Here is a 27,439-nt window from a genome sequence, read left to right as displayed (position 1 = left end):
ATATATTTGCCATTTAGAGTCCTTAACCTTTCCCCAACCAACCTTCCCAAAAGTATTATACAATACTCTACTGCAAGCTCTTTAGTCAAAGTAACCTTCTTTCTGCTCCTCACATAGAGTCCTGCATCTCCTATATCCTTCACTTTGCAGACCCTCTCCAAGAGGGAAATGAACCCCTATGGAGTCTTTCTTCAATTCTACCTTTATGTATCCTCAGTTGAATTACAACTCAGCTCAAGAGCAAATTCTTGTCTTAAGCTTTTCTACTGATAGACTTTCTAAGATTTTCCTTCACATTACTCTGCATTCATTTTGTAGCAATTTATAGCTGGATTTGTTTGCTCCTCCAAAAGAATATCTTCTTTAAGTGATAAGGTGTGATTTTTTTTTGTCTTACAATCACAAGTATATTGTACAGGATATTGAATAGAATAGAAAATTAATAAATATTTGTTGATTAATGTATTTTAATTAAAATCCCTTGGGTATTGTATGATTGGGTCAGATTGGCAATGATTGGTAATGGAGTCTGAGCCAAAGATGAAACTGGCTATCCTAACATGGGGAAGGGGTGTAAATGAATAGAATTCTTTCTCCTCCCCCTCCTGAGGCAGTTAGAGCAGAATGAATAACAGTTTTAACAGATTCCCCTTATAGATCAGGAATGGAGGCTATTCAGACTTGGTTGTCCCAGGGCTAAAATAGTTGAAAAATAAGAAGTAATCCCACTGAGATTAGCAACTTTCATAGTTAAAGATTATTTCCTAAAGCTTAAAGTAGATGAAGATCCAGAATGTCTTCAAACTGCAGTCTTGCTCTCCAGACAACAACTGTGCACAGTGTTAGCCTGGATGAAGATTTTGGCTTAGGTAATGTATGGAATTGGTAAGATCTAAAATATAACTTCACACTGGCTCATAAACTTAACAAGGGAAGGGTTTTATTAATTTCAGGAAAACAGGGGAAGGAGGGAAATTTTAGGATTATGGGTAAAGTAAGCTACCTAATATCTACAGTAAACTTGTTACATATAGCATTCCCCAGAGGGGAAAACTTTTGAACAACTTAACTCCTAACTCCCTCTCAAACTAACTTTCTCTAAATCTAATGTTTTCAAGTTTAAGGTGGTGAAGGTAATATTGATTGAAGTTCTGTTTAAATTAGAGATTAGCTGAGATATTGCACATGAGGTATTTCCTAGTGCACATAGCCTGGTTTAGTCTGTATAAGGTAAACAGCAAAGTAACACCCTGCTCCCTGAGGTCAGAGATGAGCTAACAAAAAGAGAAGCAATTCTCCCTCTCTCCCAGCCACCCTTGATTCCCCCAAAGAGTAATTTCAAGCAGGGTGTCCTGGTTTTTTATACCCACATTCTTAACTGCCCCAACTGCCCCTCTCCTGGAATTCTGGGGGGGTGGTACTGTGGAATTCTGTGAGGCAGTTTCACCCCACTTAAGATCATGGATGTTACAGTATGCATGAGTACTTAAATGCCTCAGTTATGGTCCCAGGGAAAGGCTATGTCTGTCTATTGTCAAAGAACCAGCCTAGCTAAGTTCACAGAGATTCATCACTAGTCAGTTTAATCTTTAGATGACAACATTTTTTTAAAAACAGTATAAAATAAATTCGACATACTAATTTCAAAATGGCCCTGCTTGTTTGTATTCCCTTCTGAATTTCATTCATTTTTTTAAAAAATGCTTCAAAGATACTCTTTTCTATCTTTTCTTTCTGGGGATTCAAAACTATCACTAGTGTTCAAATAGGTTAATATAAAATGGCCCATGGTCCTGTGCAGTCATTTTATTATTTTTAATTGAAAATTTTTATTTAATTAATTAATTTAGAATATTTTTCTATGATTGCATGATTCTTTCCCTCCCCTTCTCACACCCCCTCTCATAGCCAATGAGCAATTCCACTGGATTTTACATGTATCATTAATCAAGACCTATTTCCATATTATTAGTATTTGTATTAGGGTGATAGCTTAGAGTCTACATCCCCATAAACCCATTGTTCAAGCAGTTGTTTTTCTTTTGTGCTTCTGCTCCCACGGTTCTTCCTCTGAATGTAAATAGCATTCTTTCTCATAAGTCCCTCAGAATTGTCCTAGATTATTTCATTGCTGCTAGTAGAGAAGTCCATTACTTTCGATTTTGCCACAGTGTATTTGTCTCTGTGTATAAGGTTCTCCTGGTTCTGCTCCTTTCACTCTGCATCAATTCCTGGAGGTCATTCCATTTCACATGGAATTTGTCCAGTTCATTATTCCTTTTAGCAAAAGAGTATTCCATCACCAGCAGATACCACAATTTGTTTAACCATTCCCCAATCAAAGGGGATCCCCTCATTTTCCAATTTCTTGCCACCCCAAAGAGTAGGGCTATAAATATAGATTTTCTTAAATTTTCAACTCTTCCATATTACTGCATCAGGAAAGTTTGGAAAAATACTTAAGTTTGTAATGCACAGGAGAACTAAAATTCAATAGACCCATTCTCCTAATAAGATGGTTTATGGTCTTCCAATGTGTTCAGTAGAGGAACAGAATTTGAAGTCAGAGGATCTGAGTTCAAATCTTGACTTGGCTATGGATTATCTATATGACTTTTGGCAATTTGCTGAATCCTGATGAGCCTCTTTTTTCTCACCTGCAAAAAAAAGGATTAAAGCTAAATGATTTCTGAGGTTCTAAAGTCAATGAAAAAGAAATGAATAGGATTGTTCCCTAAAGCAGAAGTAATAGCTTCTTATGAATGTAATAATAAGGGAAGATATTTTAATTTTTTGTCTTTGTATTATCAGGGGGAATTTCTGAATTCACAGTATTTGGCACATAATAGGTGCTTAATAAATGCTATTGAATGATCTAAAAAGAATAAAGATCAAAGGCTGCTCCATATCTGTTCCCATGGATCTATACATGGGACCAGAATTGTTTGGAGAATGACTGTGCACAGCATTAAGATAATAAAATTGCTTGCTACCATAGCCATACTGTTCCTAAACCTTTTCATCTGAAACAGTGATTTGAATGATAGTAACCTTCCTCATGTTCACAAACCCTTGTAATAGATTTGCAAAGGAACAAAATATTCTGTACAGATAATTTTAATAATAAGTAATCTTTACTTAATGGGCATATAACAGAAATGAAAAGATAATTTACCATCCAAAGTGAAGGTTCTTAACTTGAGTCCATGCACTTAAAAAAAAAATAATAGCTTTTCAATATGATCTATTTCCTTTTATTATAATGTATTTTCTTTTATTTATTTAAAAAATCACTCTAAGAAGTGATACTTGGGATTCACCAGTCTGAAAAAATATCCATTACACACACAAAACTTCAAGAGTACCAAAAGAAAAAATTTGCTTTTATTGTCTTTCATTTTATTTCTCAATTGGAGGGAAAAAAATTTAATTTTTTTTTAAACTTTGAGTTCCAAATTCTTTCCCAGCCTCCTGTGCTCTTTCCTTGGGAAGACAAGCATTTTGATATATATTATACTGGTGAAGTCATGCAAAACATTTCTGAAATATTAGCCATGTTGCAAAAGAAAAATCATACCAAAACAAAAAGAAAAAGAAAGGAAAAGAAAAATGAAGTTTAAAAAAGTATGCTTTTATCTGAATTCGACACTATCCATTCTTTCTCTGGAATTAAATAGCATTTCTCTGGGATTAGCATTTTTTTTATCATAATTCTGTTTGAACTATCTTGGATCATTGTAGTGCTGACAATAATTAAGCAATTCACAGTTGATTATCAAGCAATTTTGCTGTTACTGTGTGCATTGCTCTCTTGGTTTTCTTCAGTTCGCCTTGAATCAGTTCATGCAAATAATTCCAAGTTTATCTTAAAACATCCTACTCATCATTTCTTATAGCACAATAGTATTCCATCACAATCATATACCACAAATTTGTTTGGCCATTCCCCAATTGATGGGTATCCACTCTCTAATTTTTTTCTGCTACTAAAAGAGCTACTAAAAATATTTTTGTATATACATGTTATTTTATTTTTTATTTGATCTTTTTGGGATACAGACCTAGTCTGAATTAGGGGACATGATTAAGTCAGTCAATAAATATGTATTAAATGCCTTCTTTGAGTCTAGTACTGTGCTAAGTATGGAAGATTCAAAGAAAGGCAAAAACAAAACAAAACAAAAACCAAGTCCTTCATTTCAAGGAACTCATAGCATTTGGGAGAGACAACAAGCAACAACTATGTACAAATAAGTTATCAAAAGGATGAATTGAAAATAATCCACAGGAGGAAGGTGATAAAATCAAAGGGTATCGGTAAATGCTTCCTATCAAGGGTACAATTTTATCTGGGACTTAGAGGAGGGCAGGGGGTGTACATGAGGAGCAAGATTATTTCAACCTTTGAGAACAGTTGATAAAATTATCTGAGTTTGGAGATAAAGCATCTTGTGCCAGGAACACCAAGGCCAATATTACTGGATCAAAGAGTATGTAGAGGAAATGAAGTGTAAAATTTAAGACTATAAAACGGATTTGGGAATGGATTAGGTTATGAAGGTCTTTGAATGTCAAACAAAAGATTTTGGATTTGATCCTGGAGATAGTAGGGAGTCATTGGAGTTTATTGAGTTAGGGAATTGATGTGATTCGATCTGCCATTTAGCAAGGTTATTTTGACAGTAGAGTATAGAATGGATGATGTTTATTGCAAGGAGACCAACCAGAAAGCAACTGCAATAATCTAGATGCAAAGTAACGAAGGCCTACACCAGGTAGTAGCAGTGTCAGAAAAGAGAAGGAGGCATCCATCTATCTATTTGTTTATTTGGTTTTTAATTAATTAATTTATTGATTGATTGATTTATAGGCTCACCATCCCTATCTCCACTTAGCTAGAATTACAATATCTACTCATGGCCAGATTCCATTACTAATCAGTACAGATATTCAATCTACTATGTTTTCCCAGTCCTGCCTGATTTTATCCCCTCTCAGGGCTATCTGGAGACTCCCTGTCTCCAAGGGCTCACCCTATTAAGGCTGAAATTAGTATGGACGTCCAACTGACTTCAGCTTGTTCCAAGTAAAACTCTCAAGCTCAGGCCATTGCCTTACCTCAACCTTCCCAGCATCAGAGATCACAGGTGTGAACCACCATGTCCAGATTGGACATATTTTTAGTGTCTTCTCTAAAATAAGATGCTCAGAGCTGAGACAGGAAGGCAAATACGTTTTGGCCAGGATAGAAGGATTATCATCTTTCTCATTCTGGACACTATCCAATACAAACATCTCAAGTTGCCATTTCAAAACCTGAATAAGGGCATCTATGAATATGGTGGATAGAGTGGCTGGCCTGGAGTTGAGAGGACCTGAGCTCAACTCTGGCCTCAGACACTTCCTAGCTATGTGACACTAGGCAAATCGCTTACCCCAACTGATTAACTTTCATAGCAGTTCTGTCATGCAATCCCAAGACACAAGGTAAGAGTTTTATTAAAATAATAATAATAATAAAAACCCTGAATAGCAAGACTTTCATACAACTGTATTGAACTTTCTGCTGTTCTTCACAGAAAATATTCTAGCTACTATCTCTGGGCAGGTCGTGCCTCATTTCTTTCATGCACTGTCCTCATCTCTGTCTTTTAGCATCTGTATTCTTTTAAGTCTCAGATGAAGCATTACTTTTTTTTTTTTTAACCCTTGTACTTCGGTGTATTGTCTCATAGGTGGAAGATTGGTAAGGGTGGGCAATGGGGGTCAAGTGACTTGCCCAGGGTCACACAGCTGGGAAGTGGCTGAGGCCGGGTTTGAACCTCGGACCTCTTCTCTCTAGGCTTGACTCTCACTCCACTGAGCTACCCAGCTGCCCCAAGAAGCATTACTTCTTATAAGATTACTTCTTCTAAGATACTTCTCCTAACCTCCTAATCTATCAAAATAACCTTGTATTAATATATATATATATTCATATACACATATATTTATAAATTGACTCCTCTTAAAGAATGAAAAATACCTGAAAGCAGGGAATATTTCATTTTTTTGTGTCTCCAGCAGTTAGCATAGTGACTGAAACATAGTAGGTGGTAAGTGAATGTTTATTTGCTATGCCTATCTTAATACAATATAACATAAAAACTTATTTTGGCTACCAGTTTATTGAACCCATATTTATTTTGCAGTCCATTAAAACTTCCAACCCCATTAACTGTTGTCAAGTCTCATTTGCTCTGTTCTATTTTGATAACTTTCATTTTCATATCACCTTATTTCTAAATATAACTTTTACTCAGTCCTCCCAAGATCCATCTCTCATTAAAAAAAAAAGTTAAAAAAAAAGAGTAGAATGAGCTAGATGTACAAAACTAATCAGCATGCCAAAGGAGTCTGATTGTTGCATATCCATAATCTCCCACCTCTGTTAAAAACTTAAACTATATGTCTGCAATTAATTTTTTAAATACAAATGTGGTCTTATATTGCTCTCTTTTAATTTTTACTCATCCCTTGGTTTAGGTCACACACACACACACATATACATTTTTTTTCTTTTTAAATCATGATTTTGGCATTCTATGTTAGCTTTTATTCCTGTTAACCTCAGTTTGATAAGATATAACACATCAGCCTTCATTTAAGTCACTGAAAATATGAGTTAAATAGGATACTTCCAATGACAGACAACTGGCATGCTTAACTAGACCCCTCCAAGCATATTGCCATTTATCTAAAAATCTCTACTCTTTTGGTCCATTCTCCTATTTATTTCTGAATCAATTTCTTTGTGCTCCCATGCAGCTTGTGCCATTCTATCACCAAACACATCTCAAGATACTTTGGTAAATACTCTAATCTATAATGTTGTAATCCTATTTAGAAAGGAAATTAATTTAGTCTAGCATGACATACTTTTGAACTTTTATTGCTTTGGAATGATGATTACTTTCTTTTCTAAGGGTTCACAAATCATCTCTTTAATAATATTGCATAGAGAAAAGGAGGTTCAGAAAGAGAAACTGATCTGTACCAAACCCATTAGCTGGCTAGGGGCAGATCTGGGATTTGAACCCAGGTTATCTGATGTCTATCTCAAGACTCTTTTTTACTATGCTGCAGCTCCCTCTATGTATTGCCATTATGTTGAAATTAAAACACATCTCAGGGTTCTGTGGAATTTATTTTATTCATATAGAATGTCAGAGGGCATAGATATAAATCGGTTTAGAGTGAACTCCTTCCCCGGGCCTGAGGTCAGTAAAAGATGTATAACTATAGTGTGACCTCTCCAGAGAAAAATATGCAAAAGAGAAATAAAGATAGAGATCAGGACGCAGGAGGAATGGAGACTGGAGGGTGGTCTGCATACAACACTGGTCAAGCTTTAGCATTTTCCCTGATGCTTTAACATCATTTTTCCACCACTTTTCCTGTGAAAAAGAGAGATACACAAATATTACAGTCATAGAAGGGCATAACTGAAAGTAATCTCAGAGCTCATCTGATTTCATAGTTGAAAAATTATGGTCTCAAGTAGTTAAGGAGTTAGTCTAAGATCACACAGTAAATAAGAATCAAAGTCCAATCTAGAAGATTCCAGGTCTCCCAAGTCCTAATCCAGGGTTCTTTCCCATAAGACCATAAACAGGTAATCCTTGACAGCAGCAATAAGGTAGGAAACTGTTGGAATATCACTAGTCTATGTGGTTGAGCCATCTGAATCTAGCACTACCCAAGCCTAAAGCTCTCTATTTATTGGCTGAGATATGCCAGCCTAGGGAACTAGACAGGTATCTGCATAACTAAGTTCAGTGAGACCTTTACTTTGATTATTTTAATATTTTTAATTAAAGAGAATTTCCTGGAATGAATACTTTGGCTTGAATTATCCAAATAATTTATTATCTGACAAGAATAGGAAGAATGAAATTTTAGAGGGATCTTATTTGGATTAAGGAAACCTGGTATGAATTCTGGGCTTTGCCCCTAGTTAACTGTGTGACCTTAGTTCAGTCCCTTCTCTTTATTTTGTTTTCACTTTTTTCACCTATAAAATGAGAACATAGAAGCAGATTATCTTTGAGGTTAATTCTATCCTTAACATTCTCCAATAGCATGAAATTTTGTGGCTTTAATATTTTGACTGGTATAAATTTCTACAAATTTATAAATATATAAAATATATATCCACTAGATGGCAGAATTATATAATAAGGAGCTGGCTCTCTAGGAGTCCTTGAATAAATTTGATGGAAAGCTTGGGATTTTCTAACTGGATGGGACCTTAGAACATAAATGTGGAATGCACATCAGACCATAAGGAATCTTTGAGTTATCTAGTCCAGCCTCCCCCTTTGCCTCTAGGGAAATAGAGATCAATTACTTACACCATCGCTTTACAGAAAGCACACTTGTTGCCATAAGTCTGGCCATCAGAGCCACAATGTGGGTTAGATTCTCTGGTGCAGAATACCTTGGGGTCTCGAAATTCCCTGCAGTCCATCTAGCATAGTACAAGAGAAGCATGTTTCATAGTATCCCAGATAAAACTATATTCATAGTCAGTACATTTTCTATGAAGTTAAAATGTATTAGTTTTATACTTAAACTGCTTGGAAGGAAAATATTTTTCAAATGTATTATCTGTGCCTCTGCCTTTGTAAACAGAATCTGATCATAATTTAATCTCATTATCAACAATGATGTCATTATTAATGAATATTAAATTTTGTATACTGCTGCCACAGAGAAACATGATGGTAGAAGGGAGGTCATTTTTTCCCCCTGTACATAATGGCCCCAGATTTCTGTCAGAAGAGTTAAAATATGGCAAACCTATGTCCAGGGTGATGTTCCTTGTTGAGACCCTTTAAGGTGAGACTTTATGATAGTTCATAGGTTTGGAAACAATCATCATATTTTGGTGCTTAGGCTCATTGACTACTATTGAGAAGGATGTTATAGAAAATATAATGCAAACTTTACTTTTCCATATAGAGAAACTGAGGCCCAGATGGAAGAGTGATTTCCCCAAGGCCACAGAGAAAGATTGTGGTAGAGTAGGAAATAGAACCCAGATATGCTGGTGTCCAGGCAAATATTCTTGCAAGTATAGGATGATAAAATCACCTCTGTACCATGCTGTCTGTACTCTGGACATAATCCTATGTCTTTCCCACTATAAGTGGAATCTAACTCCTGGGACACTGGGCTTTGTCATGAGGGATTCCTATGTCTTTTCTGGAGCCAGGTATCCAAGTTCCTTTCTGGCTCTCTCCTTAGCATGAGAATATATGTGTAATTCCTCATTTGCACCTTTCCCCCTTCAGCTTTCCTTTATATATTATTTTCCCCTGTTACCATGGAAATTCCTTGAGGACGAGGACTATATTGCTTATTAATATTCATACCCCCAATGGTTATAACAGTGCTTGCCACATAAGAAGTCCTTAATAAAGGTTCTCTGTCTCTCATATCCCAAGTTAAAGTAATTTGGAATCATCTAGAAGTGTCACTGAATGTCCATACCCTTTGGTCAAGTTATAGGACTTTCTAAGCCTATATTCTAAGGCAGTGATGGGCAAACTACAGCTGCTGGCCAGATGCAGCCCCCTGAAATATTCTATCCCTCTGCATGACATTATTCCTAATCTGATGAATACAATGAGTAGGATACAATACATTGAAACTTCGAAAGAGTTGCCTTAGAAACAGATGGACAGATAAGCATTTCCTTTCCTTTGATCTCCTCTTTTTTTGCCCATCACTGCTCTAAGGAATTAAGGAAAAAAGAAAATGATCCATATGTATGAAATATTTATAGCCATTATTTTCATGATAACTTTTTTTTTCATAAAAGGGAGTATCTTCCTATTGGGTAACAAATAAGCTATAATATAAGAATTAATGGAATACTATTGCTTCATAAGAAAGGATGAAAGGGATAGTTTCGCAGGATATTGGGAATGCCTCAATAATCTGATGAAGAACAAAGTGAGTAAAACTAAAACAATTTATATGACAAGCACCTCAACTTAAAGCATATAGTTTTTTTCTTAGTAAACTTTTTATTTACCTGCCCTAATTTCTTTTATAATGTAGAGCCTTGAACAGCTCATAAAAATCATAGAATTTATGGGATTTATTATTGTTAAAATCATAATATGTAAGACATATAAACATAATAATACATTTATAAAGTATCATAAAATGCTTTCTTCATAACGATCCTTTAATGTTGAGCGTAGAAGTGTTATTATTCCCATAAAATGAATGAGAAGCTAAGGCTCAGGAAATTTGAGTAATTTTATGTAAGGTCACATGCTGAGGTAATGGTAGAAATGAGGCATGAGTGCAAGTCATCTTTAGATTTTAATAGCACTCTTCTTTTACTATACCCTTCCCTCTTATTTTATAGAAGGAAAAAGAAAACCTGAGGAAGGTAGTTAAACTGCCCCAAATTTCACGGATTAAATAGAAAAACTAAGGTTACTGCTCCAAATCTAGAGCTTTTCCAATAATACTAAATCCAAGCTGTGGACTTCAATTTCTTATGATCCCACCAGAAATTAGGGAGCGGCTTGTGATACTACTAACTGTCTCTCCTTCCCAAACACAAGTACACACACACACACACACACACACACACACACGTACACATACACACTACACCACACACAGCTCTAGCAGCAAATTGAGCTTGTGAAAATTAGGTGAAGAAAAAAAGAGATGAAGTGGACTTACTTTCTAATTAAATAATGTATTGATAATCCAGTAAGGACAGTTTATAAGGAACACTACTATTCTCTCATAGAACCAAAAAAAGGGGTTCTTTTGTCCAGGATGCACATTAAAATTGGGCTCAAAACTCATTGAAAAGATCAGCTTGTCCAAACAGATATAGTTAGTAATAAAAAAGAAAGAAAATTAAAAGTCCCTTACGTGAGAGTGACGAGTTGTTAAGCCACCTTTCCCAAACACTCGACTCGATAACCTTGGAATCCAGGCTCTTTTGTCCTTTGGCAAAGGAGATAAGGAAGAGGCACTAGTGGCCTTGTCTTAATTCAGACCCTTCTCACCTACCCTACAGCCTAGACCTGGGATTCACCTAGAGACCTGAGATTCTCCCACAGATCCCTGGGGGAAGATGTAGATTGAAGGTTTGGAATTACTAAGGTAGGTCAAAAAAGAAAAGAGGTCTGGGGTTGAGATTTGACTCCATCACCCCTCAATTTCCCTGGTGATTGGAACTGAAAAAAGGTCCTCCTCTCTGAGACTCTCTGATTGAACAATATGTAATGACCACCCTCAGGCTGATAAAGGTTCCTAGTCTATTTGCTCCAAAACTCTTTCTAGCTGGAAATCACTAATCATGGCTTCATGAGGCTTAAAGAGAAAATATAGAGAATAGAATGTTAGACCTGATAGGTAATATAGAATTCAGAATGTCAGACCTCAGGGAATTTTTTTACTGATGAAGAATCTTAACACTAAAACTATAAATTATATTTCTCAAAGTCATATTGGTAAAGATCTGAACCCATATCCTTTGTCATCAAATCCCATGTTTTTCCCATTATCAGTGAAAACAACACCAAAGTCTTGTACTTTATAAGATCTTTCTGACTTATGAATAGTTTTTAACTCTGAATCTGGCCTCCCTTTTTCAGGGTGTGCCATTTGAGGTTTTCTTGTCTTTGAACTTCACAGGAAAAACAGACTTTTTGCTGGTCCTGCCTAAGCATCATATAGCAACCGTCACACTTTATTATCATATTACAGTTTGCAAAATACTTTCCTTACAACAAACACTAGGACATAACGAATGATGTAGAACTATCTTAAAAAAATGAAGTCCAGTACAGAGAAAAGCTGATTTGGAGAACAAAGGATGTATTCCTGCCTTCCCAGCTTCCTAAACCTAGCAAATATTCCCCTTTTTCCCCTTCTCCTGGGCCAAAGTCCATGTGATTTTCTAAGGTAATTCTTCTAGAGACAGGACAGATCAGAGAGATCTGTCTCTATTTGAAATGCTGATACTGACTGGTCAAATTCTTTCATTGTTCAGATAAGAAAGCTGTGAAAGAAGTTAAAAGACTTCCTCAAGGATACATAGTTGGTGACAAGAACATCTGGGCTTTAAATCCAGTCCCACCAGCTCCAAAACCAAGGCTTTTAACACATTTTTAGAATGTACTCAGACAGAGAAGATAAGAAACTTGTTCACTAGACACTATTCTTCTTTTTAAATCATTACCTTCTTGTCTTAGAATTTATACTAAATATTGGTTCCAAGGCAGAAGAGTATAAGGATGAGGCAATTGGGGTTAAAGGATTTAAAATGCCCAGGGTCATAGCTAGGAAGTGTCTTAGGCCAGGTTTAAAGCCAGGTTGGTCATTACTCTTTGTTTAGCGACCTTTTCTACTTTCTAAAATACCTTTTTTTTAAAAAACCAATGGGATAAATGAGTACTGTAATTGTATATCAATTCTAAAGTGCAGACTTCATTGACCCTTCTAGCATCTAGCCTCTGGGGCCATTATTATACCCTCTTCCCCATCAGAGAAGTGATTGTCAGGACCACTTGGAGGAAGAGAATAGGAAGCCATATCAACATCAAGGATAATGACCAGGATCTCATACTTCTCAACCCTGCTCCCCAACTTCAACTCTGACAAATGGTACTCTCCATCCTACCTTTATTTCTTAACTTCTATACACCCCTAATTTAGCATAAATCTTCATTCTTCCTCTATGATTTAGTATAGTCTAGTATCCCAAATCATTTTCTATCTGACCCTGGTTGTTGATCCCTTTTCTATCAAACTCTGATCCTCATATCTCCCTATCTAGCCTTGGTTCTCAGTATTCTCAGGCAACCCTGGTCCCAAGTACCACAATTCTTCCAGTTCATTTCTGATTGCCAGAACGCCTTCATTCAAACCCAGATCCCTAATTCTGCTTCTCCAATCATGGTCCCCATGGTCCATAATCCTTCCAATTAATCAGTGGTTCCCCAGCCCCTCTCCTATCCAGCTCTGACCCCATTATGACCATTCTGATTTTATCCCTGAGTCCCCACTATCCAACCCTGGATTTCCAAAATACACCATCCAAATTTGTTCTTCTTCCTCTTCTGGTCCCTACACGCCTCATTAAGTCCTTTTTTTTAAACCCTTACCAATACTGTGTATTGGTTCTAAGGCAGAAGCGTGGTAAGGGCTAGGCAATGGGAGTTAAGTGACTTGCCCAGGATCATACAGCTAGGAAGTGTATGAAGCCAGATTTGAACCCAGGACCTCCTGTCTCTAGGTCTAGCTCTCAATACACTGAGCCACCCAGCTGCTCCCTCTCATTAAGTCTTGATCTCTGAACTCTGGTCCTCAATTCTCCCAGTTCCATCTAAAACTGGCCATTAACCTCAAATTGTTCCTGAAAATGCCTTTTAAAAAGGTGTTCCTAATAGCATGTTAGAGAATTGGTTTAGCAGCATTTTGCTTTTCTCCTTTATAATGTATTAAGTATAAAAAAAGTCTTGGATTTCTCAGGAATTTCTAGGAATTGCTGGCAGATGACATCTGACTATACTCTTCAGTGTCTTCCTTTTGGACAGAAGTTTATCTTCATATTGATAGACCTGGGTTAGAATCCTAGCCCTGACCTTAGTCCTTTGATCATCAGTATATCTCTGAGTATGAACTTTCATATCTTACAATCCAGTTATTTTGGTAAAATTGCTTAAAATTTTACAATGTGTTCCTTTGCCAAGAATAGTAGTAGCAATAGTAATGGGAAATTATCATTTCAGTTCAGCAAAACGTTATTAAGTGTTTCCTGTGTGCCAAATGAGTACAGTGTTGTTTGCTATGTCAAGGTTTAGTCTCAGGCCAAGCTAATTCCCATAAACCAGGGTCAAATTTCATTAATCAATTTTCCAAAGCTTGGGCTTATATACCTCAAAATATATTAGGAAAAAAAGGGTAACTAAGTATCATAATGGATAAAGTACCAGACCTGGAGTCAGGAGGACCTTTCAAATTTGACCTGAGACTCTTCCTAGCTGTATGACCCTGGCCAAGTCACTTAACTTCAGTTGCCTACCTTTTACTATATTTATGTCTTAGAACTTCTCATTGATTCCAATACAGAAGGTAAGTGTTTTTTTTAATGTATTAGAAATAATCCTGGATTGAGAATCTCAAAACTTGGGCCCAAATTCTGACTCAGCCACCACTTATGTGATCTCATTCAAGTCTTTTGGCCACTCTGTGCCTCAGTGTCCTTGCTTGGAAGTAAAGAAGTGGAGTTTTGATTAGGTTATATCAAAGTTCTTTTACAGCTTTCTCCTATATTGCAAAATCTCTTTATATGAAGATGTATATGCAAATTGTTCTATAAAATTAAATTAAATTTATAAAAGGCAATAAGATATCATGGGAAGAACTTTGATAATGACTTAGGAGACTTGCATTTCTAAACTTTAATAGTTACATGACCTTGAGTGAAATACTGATTCTCTCTGGACCTCAATAACTTCATCTGTAAAATGAGTATGATAATAATACAATCTCCCCTCACAACACTGTTCTCATAGAACAATGTCATAGAACTTAAGCTGAAAGGGACCTTAGTGGCCATCTAATCTTATTCCCTTGTTTTGCACATAAGGAAACTCAGGCCCAGAGGTTATGTGACTTGCCTAAAGTTTACACAGAGTTTAAGTGACAAAGACAAACCTTCTCACTCTAATATTCAGTGTTTGTTCCACTCTACCTCTAAATTTTAAAAGTGTTATAACCATGAAAAAAGGCATTATGGTAATGAAAGCTATTTTTTCCATAATTTTGTGTTATGGCAATTTGTGTATATGCTTCATCTTTTTTCTATAGTTACATACAGACTATATTTCTTCATTGCTGTAATCAGAATAGGTGGGTGTTTAATAATTGTTTGTCATTTTTGGATGGGGATGCCTAGCTTTCAATCCTATCTCCATTTCCTACTCTCTATTTGATGGTAGCCATCACTACCTTCCTAAGGCTTCAGTTTCCTCTATATTAAATGAAAGAATTGGACTAGAAGAACCTTTGTAGCTCTAAATGGATGATAGAGCCCTTCTCTACCTTAATAGGCATAATACCCCAAAACTCAACATCGGCAGGAAGTAGTAGAAAGAGGAATTTGGAGTCAGTAAACCAGGAACTTCTCTCTACTTCACCATCTAAGAGATCTTAGCCTTTCTGGGCTTCAGCTTCTTCCTATTCCTTCCATTCTATCAAATGTCAAGAAGATATCTAGTGTCCCTTGAATTCCCCATATACTAGGAAGTCTGAAAGCCAAAGAGATAAAAGAATAGGTTCTGTTAACAAGAAGGGATCTTCAAGGACTTGGCCAGCCTAAAGCTAATTGGGAAAACAAAATTAAAGCTTTATGTATTTTATGTATTTAGTTTTATATATTTTGAAACATTGACCTATATACAGAAAATTGAAGAGCTAATCACAGTTCATTCTCATCTATGCATGAAAGTATCTCCCAACTACACTTTCAAACTCTAAGCACGTGAAAGCAATTAAAGTATTTCTTTTTAAATTAATGTTATTCAGACATTTTAGTATAGTTTCCCTTCTCCCCACAAAGTTTATAATCCAATGTTCAGAGTTTTAGTATCTTTAAGGGATTGAAATTTGAAAGGGATCTAAACAAATTTCTAGTTCAAATGCTCTCTTTTGAGGAAAGAAGTGATTGGGACCAAAGAAGCCCAATGATTTGTCCAGTGTTGCACAGAAAATATGGTGAAGTAGAAATAAGCAGAGTGAAGATTCAGAGGAAGGATCTGGGCTTGATCTAATTTAATTCAATAAATCAATAAATGTATTAAGCACCTATTATGCATAAGGAACTGTGCTACACACTGGGGATATAAAGGCAAAAAAAAAACATTGTCTCTAACCTCAATCATTTTAAGTTTCAGGAAGGAAGGACAAAACTGTGAAGAAGGAGACAGGGAGAGAAGGAGGAAGAGGGACAAAGAAACAGCTACAGAGAGTGAAAAGATGATTCCAGAAACAGATAAAATCAGAAACAGACACAAAGCAGAGAGAGGGAAGGTGCAAAGGGGAGGGAAAAGAGGGTAGGAAGGAGAGAGAGACAGAGTAAGACAGAAACAGAGACAGAGAAAAAAAGAAACTATTTAGAGTTAGGTAAATCTGGACTCTAGTCCTAATTTTATCCCTGGATCACAATATAACCATTTGTAATAATATATTATAATAATATAATAACTATTATAAAAAGAAATCAGTACTCCAGGTTAAAGTTGAACTAATTAACTAGTAAGATCCTCTCTAGGACTAAGATTCTAGGATATCATTGTTTCTGTTTAAATTCACTATTTCTATTTAAATCACTTTGCTTCTTTGAGGCTATTAGTAAGAGAAAGAAATCTTACTAAATGATAGCTAAGGTCTTTTTCAACTCCAGATTCTCAATAGTTGAGTCATGATTTGAAAGTAAGTTTCTTCTGACTATAAACCCAGTACTCTTTCCATAATAACCAAATGAAATATAGGTGTGAGCTAGAAAACATTTAATTCTGGAGGGAAAAGAATTCCTTTTGCTTGAGCAGTCAAGAGTAAACAAACTAAAGTGGATGGTTTCAATCTCTTTCCAGAATATCTCAGGGGAAAGTCAGTAAGTGACTGAGAAGAAAAAAATGGCTTTGGAGTATTCTGAAAGGGAGATTTTGCCTTCTGCTTTTTAGGTATAGGTAGTGAGAACCTCATTCTAATAGGATATCCTTCAGTTCATCATTCAACTTAGAAACAGAGACTCTCAGACCTGGAACAGAGCTTTGGCACACAGTGTCCAATCCAATTACTTTAAAGGGGAAGAAACTGAAGCCCAAAGAAAAGTGATTTGTTCAAAATGTCACAGTGGGTTGTGCTTAACAGAGCTGCAACCAGAACTCTTGACTTTCTAGTGAGAACTTTTAACATTACAACAGCCTACACTGCTCAGCTGAGTTCTGCTAGAAATACAGATTCACACAATAGCATAAGGTAAACCATAGAGAATTTCTGATGACTGTTTGTTGAGTTACTGTCATTGTATAAATTTAAGTCTAGAAATCTGTAAAGGTAGGTAGGTGGCACAATAAGTAAGAACATTGTGCTTAACGTCAGGAACACCTCCAAATCCAGCTTCAGACACTCACCAGCTGTGGGCAAGTCACTTAACCTTTGACTCAGTTTTCTCATTTATAAAATGGGGATAATAATAATCCTAACCTCCCAGGATTTTTGTGAGAGAATAAAAAGAAATTATACCTAAAAAGTTTTTTGCAAACCTTAAAGGGTAATATAAATGATAGTTTTTGTTATTATTATTCATCTGTCTATACAAGAATGTGCAAAATCAGAAAATATAGAATCTTTAGTCAGAAGTAACCCAATATATTCCTTCAGAGAAAAAGACTGAGATCCAGACTGGCAAAGTATAGTTCTGAGAACAAGGGATGTGATGGTACTTCTTTCCTCTGCAGTAGTCAGGCTACATCATAGTTATTATGATTGGTTCAAATTGTGGCAATTGTGGAAGGCTATGTATAAGCTTCAACAATTTGAAAGGAAGGCAGCCAGGAAAGTGAATGGATCAGAAATGATTCCCTATCTCATCCCCACCTCCCAGCATTCATTGAAGGAGTTGAGAATCATTAGCCCAAAGAAAGGGAACCTTTGGGAAAAGGTCAATTTCTTAAAACATTTGAAGGTCTATCATGAAGTGATCTATTAGATTTCTCTTGCATGGTTCCAGAGGACAAAACTAGGAAAAATGGGGAAATTTACAAAGAGGTGGATTTTAATTTAAGAACAAACTAATTAACAATTAGAGTTGTTTCAAAGAACAGCGGACTTTTAAAAGTACTGAGCACCTATCACTAGACATCTTCAAGTAAAGGCAAGATGCTTAACTATTTGGACCTTATTTGGAGATATCATAGTAAAGATTCTGATGTAAATCAGACTAAATGTCCCCAAGGTCTCTTCTTACTCTAATGTCCTGTGTTCCTATGTCACACTTTACATGGCTGAAGCCCAAGATATAGCCAAGTGCAGTGAAGAGAACACTGAATTTAGAATCAGAAGAATTTGGTTCAAATTCTTATTCTACCACTTAAGACCTTCGTGACCACTGAACAAGTCACTTAATATCCCTGAGCTTCAGTTTCCTCATCTGTAAAGTGAGGGTTTGAACTAGCTGATTTTTAATATCCCTTTGAGATCTAAAAATCTTTAGAATTTTGTTGGATATGTCAACTACATAGGATAAGTTAGGTCCCATAGCAATCCTATCCCTAAATCCTCACTTTAGACCCAATGGTCCAGAAATTCCATCTTTACTGGTAAGCTTCACACATTCGTGGGCTGAGTTTCATTCTCTCTATTCAACCTTAAGCCAAGTTCCACATTTGGGAAAAGAATTTTGGAACGCTGAGTTATTGTTTGACATGGAAAAAGGGAGAAGTAATGTATACTGACCTTCTCTCCTCCTTGACTGGTGACATCTGGAAAAACAAAAGCATAGAATCCATACAGTGAAATTCTCCAACTTCAATGAAGAAAAAGCTTGGTATCTAATAACATTTCTTGACTCATCAAAGACAGAAGACAAGCATTGTGTCAATTTCAAAGTAATAGATTTTATGTTATTTCATTTCATTAGCATTTACTTCTAGGTTATTGGAGATGAAACCAGTCTGAGACTGGTAAAGGGAAAGGTTTTAGAAATGATTGATTATCAGTATAGTTATGAGGAAACTACCCTGACATAATAGTGAGAAAACCGAGGTTCCAGTTCTGCCTTTGCCATTGACTTTCTGTTTGATTTTGGGTAAGATGCTCTCCCTGTCTGGGCTTCCAGTTCTTCCTCTGAAAAATAAGTTCAATTATATCAAAGTTCTTTCTACTATGGCTGTAACATTCTAGGATTCTCATAATTCAGATTGGGTAGGGGAATCATGTCCCAGAGAACTGTTATGTCAAAATACTTCAAGAAAGTCAGGTCCTCTAAAGGAAGACAATCAAAATAGTAAGGGGATACAAAATCATGTTTACAAATTTGAAACTAGAAATCCTTCATTTGGGGAAGAGAAGTCTTTAAGGGTAAAGACAGTAAGGTATTTGGCTTCAAATATTTAATGGACTGTCATTCAAAAAAAGAATGAAACTTGTTGTGTTTGGACCAAGAAGACAAAATTTCAAGCAATAATTGGGAGCTTCCAAAAGGCATGTTTCAAATTGATGTTCCCAAAAAGGAAAATGACTTATTGAAGCTTAAGTGTCAAGATTCTGAACTGAGAGCTTTTTACTATTAATCCCAACACCAATTCGCTCCAATATGCCATAGATACCTAATATTTTAAGGAATTAAATTCATTAACCAATTAAATACTTGGAAGCATACTGAAATTGGAAGCATACTGAAAAGAATGTGGGACAGAGAGGCAGAATGATTCAGGAGACGAAGTATTTACCTAAGTGGAATGAAGCCAAATAGCCATATATAATTTGAGATTATAATCTCTGGCTGGTTAGGACTCTATGCCTCTACTTGCTCCAGGTTCAGGTCACAGGTATAAGGAAATTCTTAAAAGCACAAGATGAGGAGGAAAGAATCTTTAAACCCAATGAGATGATTCTCAAATTATCTTTTTTTCACTGAATGTCAAAATCAGGAAGGATCTCAGAACATAAACTACAAGAGGCAGAACTAGAGGCAATTTAGAGTCCATCTATCACACCTAATAAGTCATTCATTTTACTTTCTAAGAACTTTAACCAAGGTCATACATCAGATTAGTGGTAAAACCCAGACTTGAATGCAAGAGGTGCTGACTCTCAATGTAAGCCTCTTTTTCATATATCATAGAAGGGAGAAGGGGGCAGGAGGAGTGAATAACCAAAGGAATCCAGTCTATTTACTGACTTTGGGTAACAGAATAATCTTTGTTCACATGACAAAAGTCACGAAGAGAGTGTGGGGTAATACTGACATAGCAATATTTTGATCAGTTATACAAATGCTGATCATTAAGTTGGTCCCCAACACTGTTTTGGCTGACCACATACAAACTTGGGTTCATTTCCTAAAGCAGGAAATCTTCCATCTTTATGCCCAAGGAAAACATTAATGAATAGGAGTAAATGTAGAGAAAGGTACCCAAGATGATAAATGGAATAAAATCTGTGCTATACGATGAAATCTTACCATTCAGCCCAGAGGAAAGAAGACTATAGGATATATGTTCATTATGATGTTATTTTTTAAGTATTACAATGTAGATGAGAGAGTAGGCTTTATTTGTCATGCTCTTGGAGTTTAGAACTAGGAATGATGGGGATAAGGTGCCCCTCAAAACTGTCTTGGTTAAAAAGTAAAGACTTCAATGCCTATATCAAGACAGAGTATTATTCCCTAATTCAATAAATCTGTCATCATGTATCTAAGAAGGAAGGAAATGTTCCTCTGCTCTGAAAATTTTGGCTGTGAAGTGAATATTTTTCCAGTAGAGTAATTCTCTTTCCCAGGCTTCGATTAGTATCGCCTAAGATTTTATTAATTAATTTGACTGCCATGTCTCACCATTAACAATTATTGACAATTCTGGTCCATTAAGATCTCCCCACAATCCCACCTCAGGAAATTCAGATGTGAATTATTGATCTACATCTCCTCTCATGCTGTTTTTAATGATGAGCTTATGTAGAATCAACCCCCATACCATTTGGAAAGTACTCGATCCTTTAAAGATGTGCCATTATCAGACCCCGCCCTGACCAAAGAAGTATAGGTGCCAAATAAATGGAATAGTAATAAACCAATAATAATCACAATAGCCATACCAACTCACCTGAGAAGAAGCAGAAAAGGGCCAGAGAGAGAAATGCAAATGCAACTGTTGCTTTCATGGTGGCCAAGTTGAGGCTGCTCTAGCTGAGCCTGCTCTCTGTGGTGAAGAAGTATTACACATAGCACACATATATATAGACATCATATTGGGAGTGGGAATCCCCACCTTGTTTATAAAATCACCTTCTAAAGTCACCTCCGACACTAAAAGGGAAAATATTTATTGGGGCATGTCATGAACTTGAAGGAATGTTTCATGCTCCACATCATTGGGAAAAATTAGAACAATTATAAGAGTCGCACCTTAGATCTCATTCATTAAGATGATATAGCCTTCCAGGGACAAGTAATATCCATTTTTCTGACCAACCAGTCCATTTTCCCAAACTTCCACTGCCTTCAAGGGGGTGAGTCACTGGGCAAGGTGAGTCACTAGAGAAGCTCTGGCTGATCTCTGTATGGAGCTACCCAGCTGAGACCCATTAGAATCAGTCCTCGTGATTCACTCTAGAAGAATGAAGGGGTTTGTGAAGCAAGTATTGAGTGTAATTTAAAGTTTAGGAGGGTCTCAATCCTCCCAGGAAAGGTGGAAGAGAGGCAGTAATTTTTTTTCATAGAGGTTATAGAAATATCATTAAGGAAACCACTGGAACAAGCATTAAACAATGACCTGATACCCTTCTGATTCATTAGTTAGATATATTTTGGGAGGTGGGATTGTATATTAGGAGAGAGGAGTATGGTATATTGGAAAGAAAACTGGACTTAAAAATCAAAGAATCATAGGATCTTAGCTTTTAGAGTAGTGAAGGACTTGGGAGATTATCTAATTCTCATTTTATAGAGGGAAAGCTGTGTCTCAAAGAAGTGAATTAATTTTCAAGAATTTCTCAAGATCATTAAAAGTTTAAGTAGCAGAATTTGAGCCAAGGTTCATTGACAAGTCCTTAGGTGCATTTTGAGGGGAGGCTTGAAGACCAGGTAGCATTTCAATTAGTCAAAATTGCTAAAGGGTGCAGGATAACGTAGGATATCACAAGTGTGGGGAACAGAGTAGGATTCTATCCTTCTTAGATACTTCTGTATGCCAAGCCCAGATTCTAACTTTCTATGGATAAACTTGGGCAAGTTGTTACCCTGTACCCCAGTTTCTTAATCTGCAAAGTGGAGATAATATTGCTTCCATTACCTAATTCAAAGATTTATTTTGAAGAAAAATTTAAACAGTATAGAAATGCATTACTAGTAGTATTTATTTTCTGAAGGTGAAAACCTCTAATTAATTAATAGAATCTAAATATAACTATCTTAAGATTTATATCTTTTCTCATCCAAACTTTTCCTTAAATCCAATTCAGAGTCTTACTCTCCTGCAAAGCTTTCCCTGACCTCCAGTTAGAAGTGATCCTCCCTTATGATCCCATAACACAATTTATTATTTTTCTCCTTTTAGATATTTATATTCTAATTAATCATATTTACATACACTTATATATACATATATGTATACATATAAATATGTATATATGTGTGTACACACATATAAATACATATATATGTTTATATATACATATATATATCTTCTAGAAACAGCTTATAGTAGTGAATGGAGAGCTGGCCTGAAAGCCAGGGATAATAAAAATAATAACATAATATTTCCAGAGTTCTTCAAAGTTTGCAAAGTGTTTAACATGCAATATGCATATTATCATCACATCTATGAGATTTAGGGGCTATTCTTTAATTTATTTTACTTTTATCATGGTCGAATGATTTTTGTTGTGTCCTTCCTCTCTTCTCTTCACCCTCTCAGAGTTTACAAGCAATTCCACTGGGTTATACATGTATTATCACTCAATACCTATTTCTATATTATTCATTTTTGTAATAGAGTAATCTTTTAAAATCAAAACCCCAAATCACATACCCATACAAACAAGTGATCAATCATATGCTTTTCTTCTGCATTTCTACTCCAACAGTTCTTTCTCTAGATGTGGATAGCATTCTTTCTCATGAGTCTGCAGAGGCTATTCTTATTTCATTTTACAAATGAAGAAACTAAGGGAGAGAAAGATTAACTGATTTGCCCAATATTGCATAGCACATAAGTGTCTGGAAAGGATTTAACCTCTTCCCTTCCTAAATCTCAGACCAGCACCTTGAACTCAAGTCCCATTCTTTTTTTTTTTTTTTGCCCATTTATAATGTATTTAACCCTTTGCCCTCATCTTTTTTTGACTGTTTAATAATATTTTTTTAGAAAAGTTAACATGGTTACATGATTCATGCTCCTACCCTCCCCTTCACTAGTTATATCACCTTGGACAAGTCACATATCTTCCCAGGAACCCAGGTGACTCAATAAGAATATAAGTTTAGGGAATATGCTAATCTACATTGGTAAAAGAAGTTTCCTCAGCAGGGGTTTCAGTACCTTTTCTTATTCCCTAATCTTTCTTACTTGATAAATTCCTTGAGCACAGGACTCTTGTCTTACCCATAATTTATGCCTTCCTTCTCAGTGCTAAATTCATATAGTCATTCATAAAATAAGAGAAGGAACAAATTTATTAAGGGTTCACTATATTCCAGACACTTTGATAAATGTAATAAGTCATTGTTAAATGATTTAATAAATGTTACTTATAGACCCTGTCCCTTGCTGTATTGCTGTGCCAATGTTTAAACAAAACATTCCTTATGGGATAATTATAGACTCCTCAGGCTGACACTCAAAGGTGACCATAGCCTGGCCCACACCTACTTCTCTGACTTTAACCCACTTAACTCCCTTTCACATAATGCAGCCACAATCCAAAGTAAGCCAGTTACTCACTATCCTCCAAACTTGCCACCACACTTTCCTATCTCTGTACTTTAACTTGCCCTGCTCTTCACATCTGGGCTATCCGATCCCACGCAGCCACTCCAACACTTGTGACTTATTAAAATTCTGCCCATCCTTTGAAGTTTCTCTAGAATGCCACCTTCTTCATTTAGCCTTCTATGATTTTTCAGAGTTGGGAATGGTTGCTTTCTCTTATGATGCCGCAGCATCTTTCTAATCCTCTTCTTTGCTTGTCATGTTTGAATTTGTAATGTATTCATCTATGGATATGTTTCTCCCCATTTTACATGGTAAGTTTGTTGAAGGAAGGAACTTAATTTTTCTTCTATTTAGATGTTTTCCAGTAATAAGATTAATGACTTTGCTCTAGAAGGTGTTTATGATATTGAGATAGACCTCCAGAGACTATGCCTGCTGTTTAAATGATATTGTTTATGGTTGGAGTAGTGTGCTCAGTTTATTACCTCACATTTTCAGGAAGGACACTGGTATATCCAATCCCTATTTATATTCTTTTAAGCTCCTTGAGGTCAGGGAAGTTTGCATCTTTCTGCTTGTATCTCCAGTACTACTATTGTGCCTAGAACATGTCACTTAAATATTTGTTAACTAATTGACTTACTGTCAGTAAGAGTCAACAAGGAGGACCAATGAAAAGAGTGTTGGACTTGGAGTTTAGGAAGACTTGAGTTCAAATCCTGGTTCAAAAACTAAATAGCTGCATGACCCTAGCTAAAAAAATAAATTAATAAATATGCCACTCTTGGTCAGGTTCTTCATACATAAAATGAAGAAGTTAAACTAACTAGCCTCTAAGGGGTTAGAGTTAGACGATATCTTCTATGGTCCCTTACAGATCTAAATGTCTGATCCTAGGAACTTGGAAATCCTGACAAAGCTTAGTCCAGGAAACTCTTCATTACATCTGGAGTCAAACGAAAGTGGAATGGGACAGTTAAAAGTTGATAAGTTTCCCATTGTTGGAAGTCTTCAAGGAGAAGTTGGCTGATGATTTGTTAGGGATGCCATATGTGTATTTGTTTCTAGGTATGGCTTAGGCTAGATGACCACTAAGTTCTCTTCCACCACAACAATCCTGGAACCTTAAAAATGAGGGCTGAGAAGGAGGAAATCAACTTTGATGTCAAAGGGAAACCAGAGGAGTTCAGTGATCCAACTGATTCAAGTGATCCAGGTCTCCTGTCTCTATGTTCATGGGGGTGTTCATTGTTTTCTATACCAGTTTCCAATTAAGTTCTATTAATGGAATCCTTTTTCCATTTGATCAGACAGGTTATTCTCCCCACCAGAGGAACAATTTCTCAGTCATCTCCAAATGTAATGGGAAAATGATAGAGATAGGTAAGATTTAAGAGAAGTGGAAGGCTATTGTTATGGCACATACTATCAAGAGAAAGTATTTTATCAGGCAGAAGGCAGAGGAAAAACAGTTTGGAAGTGACAACTGGTAGAGTCTGGGACTTCCTGTAGGAGGCTTTGGGCTCTTCCTGTCTGAAAGGTTGGAGGAAAGGTGGCTTGTCAGAGCTTAGCTACTTCAACTGGACTATGGAGAAAGATAACTCCCAAATCATCTTTGGAGGTATTCTGTTTGACTGGGAATATCTAGAAAAGGATATGATCTACCTGCTGTGCTTTCCAGAAGGGTTTTATCTAAAAATCCTGTTGGATTGGCTTTGAGATTTTACCTCAGAGGTCAGACCTCCAATGGGTGGACTTAGCTCTTTGAGAACAATCCTAAAGGGTTTTGGAGACAGCTTTTAAACTAAATCAAACTAACTATTGAGGATCATAGAGAGGTGGCTTAGTTAGCTTTGGGGGAACACCTAGATAGAATTAGGGAACTGGTAAGTTAGCTGGAAGACCTGAAGTCTCCCTCTTGTGAGGGACATAGAGGGTTGTTGGGTGAATATCTAGATCCCTTAGATTTAGGAACCCCTTGTTCTGATCCTCAGTGTGTATTCCCTCTGATAATAAAATAGATACTGATTTTATATATCAATTGTTTCCAAGGCATTTGCACAACTGGTCCAGTGAAAGTGATTCTGCTTCACTCTCACTAACAGGAGGTTAGAATACCTGGAGATCCTCGCTGGATATTTAGGGGGATCCCTAAGTGGATCTACCACTACATACTCTGGGTCTCTCTCTACCTTATATCTTTTTTCACAAATAATTAATGAATTTCTGGATTGTGTATTGATTGAGGCAGTGTAGTTCTATGAAAAGAGTCCTAGATTTTGAGTCAGAAGACTGAGCATTTTATCTGCATTATAATACTAATTGGGTTAAGTGAAGCAAGACATTTTACCATCTTGGGCCTGTTTTCTTACCTAAAAAAAATTAAGGAATCAAAATAAATAATAACAAGAGCCTACATTTATATAGCATTTTGAGGTATACAAAGCATCTTAGACACATGATCTAATTTTATCCTCACAACAACCCTATGAGGTAGTGCTATAATTATACCCATTTTATAGATAAGGAAATGGAGGCTTATAGGGGATAAGTGACATAGTTAGAAAGAATCTAGGACAAGAACTGAACCAGAATGTGCCCTGATTCCATGTTCAGAACTCTGTGATATTATCTAAGGTCCCACTCAGCTCTTATCCCATAATTCCATTATCCATATATCATTCCATAATCAACCCAAATATGTAAATAGTGTTGTCTTCCTGTCCACATAACAATACAGGTATTTACAAAAGTAAATCCCTGAGATAGTCCTCTCACCTACTGTCTCTGTTTTCTATCAAGAAACAGAGACTTCTTCGGATTATAAGAATCTCATGAAGGCTGGCCTGCTTTTCTTCCTTGTCAGTCAAATCAAAAAGAGGAATAGTATGATTTTTTCTTTCTATGAACTTATAAAATAATAAAGAACAATTGAGATGCATTGAGAAAGAAAAAATAGCCTCATCTCTCAACAGCTCTGTAAATATGATAGGTAAGAAGAAATCAGTGTGGTATATAAGAACCCTATAAAAATGCATTTGCAATTAAGTAGCCAGAATAATTTTGAAATGTGAGATAATGAGCCTCATTTGAACAAGCACACCACAACTCACAGGTGTTGGCTTTCAAATGACTGTTAGTCCTTAGCAACTTATCTTTCTATAGTACATTGTTGTTTACAAAGTATTTCTCACACAACTAAACTATAAATTCAAGTGAGTCATGGGATTCGAAATTTGAAGAGACTTTAGAAATCATTTGGGTCCCAAACACATTTTACAAAGGAAGAAGCTAAAGCCCAAAGAGGTTAAGTGACTTTCCCAAGGAAACACAATTAGTAAACAGTAGAGTCAATCTCTGAATCAAATACTTCAGGTTCCCTATCCAGTGTTCTGTCTCCCCTACACCATAGACTATTAGAATTGGGGAGATGAAAAAATATGTATGTATGTATGTATGTATGTATGTATACATATATATATATATATAAAGTAAGGAATTTAAAGCTGTATTATAAAGCAGTAATTATCAAAACTCTGATAATGGCTAAGAAACAGAAAGGTAGATTAGTGGAAAGAACAGAGAAAAAACAAAATATAAAGAAAAGATTATAGTAACCTTGTTTTTGACAAAAGTTTAGATTCATGTTTTGGGAATAAGAACTCACTATTTGGTAAAAATTGCTGGGATAA

The 27,439-nt window shown here is 36.0% G+C and overlaps 1 protein-coding gene across 1 annotated transcript; it reads right to left on the bottom strand.

The window, feature by feature from the left end:
- Window positions 1-7,390: 7,390 nt before the first annotated feature.
- Window positions 7,391-20,976, bottom strand: LOC123235520 (serine protease inhibitor Kazal-type 6-like). The gene is made up of 5 exons (XM_044661662.1): window positions 20,919-20,976; window positions 18,547-18,572; window positions 10,948-11,022; window positions 8,394-8,509; window positions 7,391-7,436 (listed from the first exon to the last, which is right to left on the bottom strand). The coding sequence occupies exons 1-5, from the start codon at window positions 20,974-20,976 to the stop codon at window positions 7,391-7,393; spliced, it is 321 nt and encodes a 106-aa protein (XP_044517597.1).
- Between the last annotated feature and the right edge of the window lie 6,463 nt (window positions 20,977-27,439).

Source organism: Gracilinanus agilis, chromosome 2, assembly GCF_016433145.1.
Source record: "Gracilinanus agilis isolate LMUSP501 chromosome 2, AgileGrace, whole genome shotgun sequence".
NCBI classification, from domain to species: domain Eukaryota; kingdom Metazoa; phylum Chordata; class Mammalia; order Didelphimorphia; family Didelphidae; genus Gracilinanus; species Gracilinanus agilis.
This window is presented reverse-complemented; position numbering and strand designations above follow the sequence as displayed.

Excerpts from the sequence above, each read along its gene's own strand:
- LOC123235520 (XM_044661662.1), bottom strand. The coding sequence starts at position 20,976 with ATGAAAGCAACAGTTGCATTTGCATTTCTCTCTCTGGCCCTTTTCTGC. Across the intron at positions 18,573-20,918 it reads CCTTTTCTGCTTCTTCTCAG|ATGTCACCAGTCAAGGAGGA; the intron begins GTGAGTTGGTAT and ends TTGTTTTTCCAG. Across the intron at positions 8,510-10,947 it reads TAACAACTCGTCACTCTCAC|ATGGACTGCAGGGAATTTCG; the intron begins GTAAGGGACTTT and ends GTACTATGCTAG.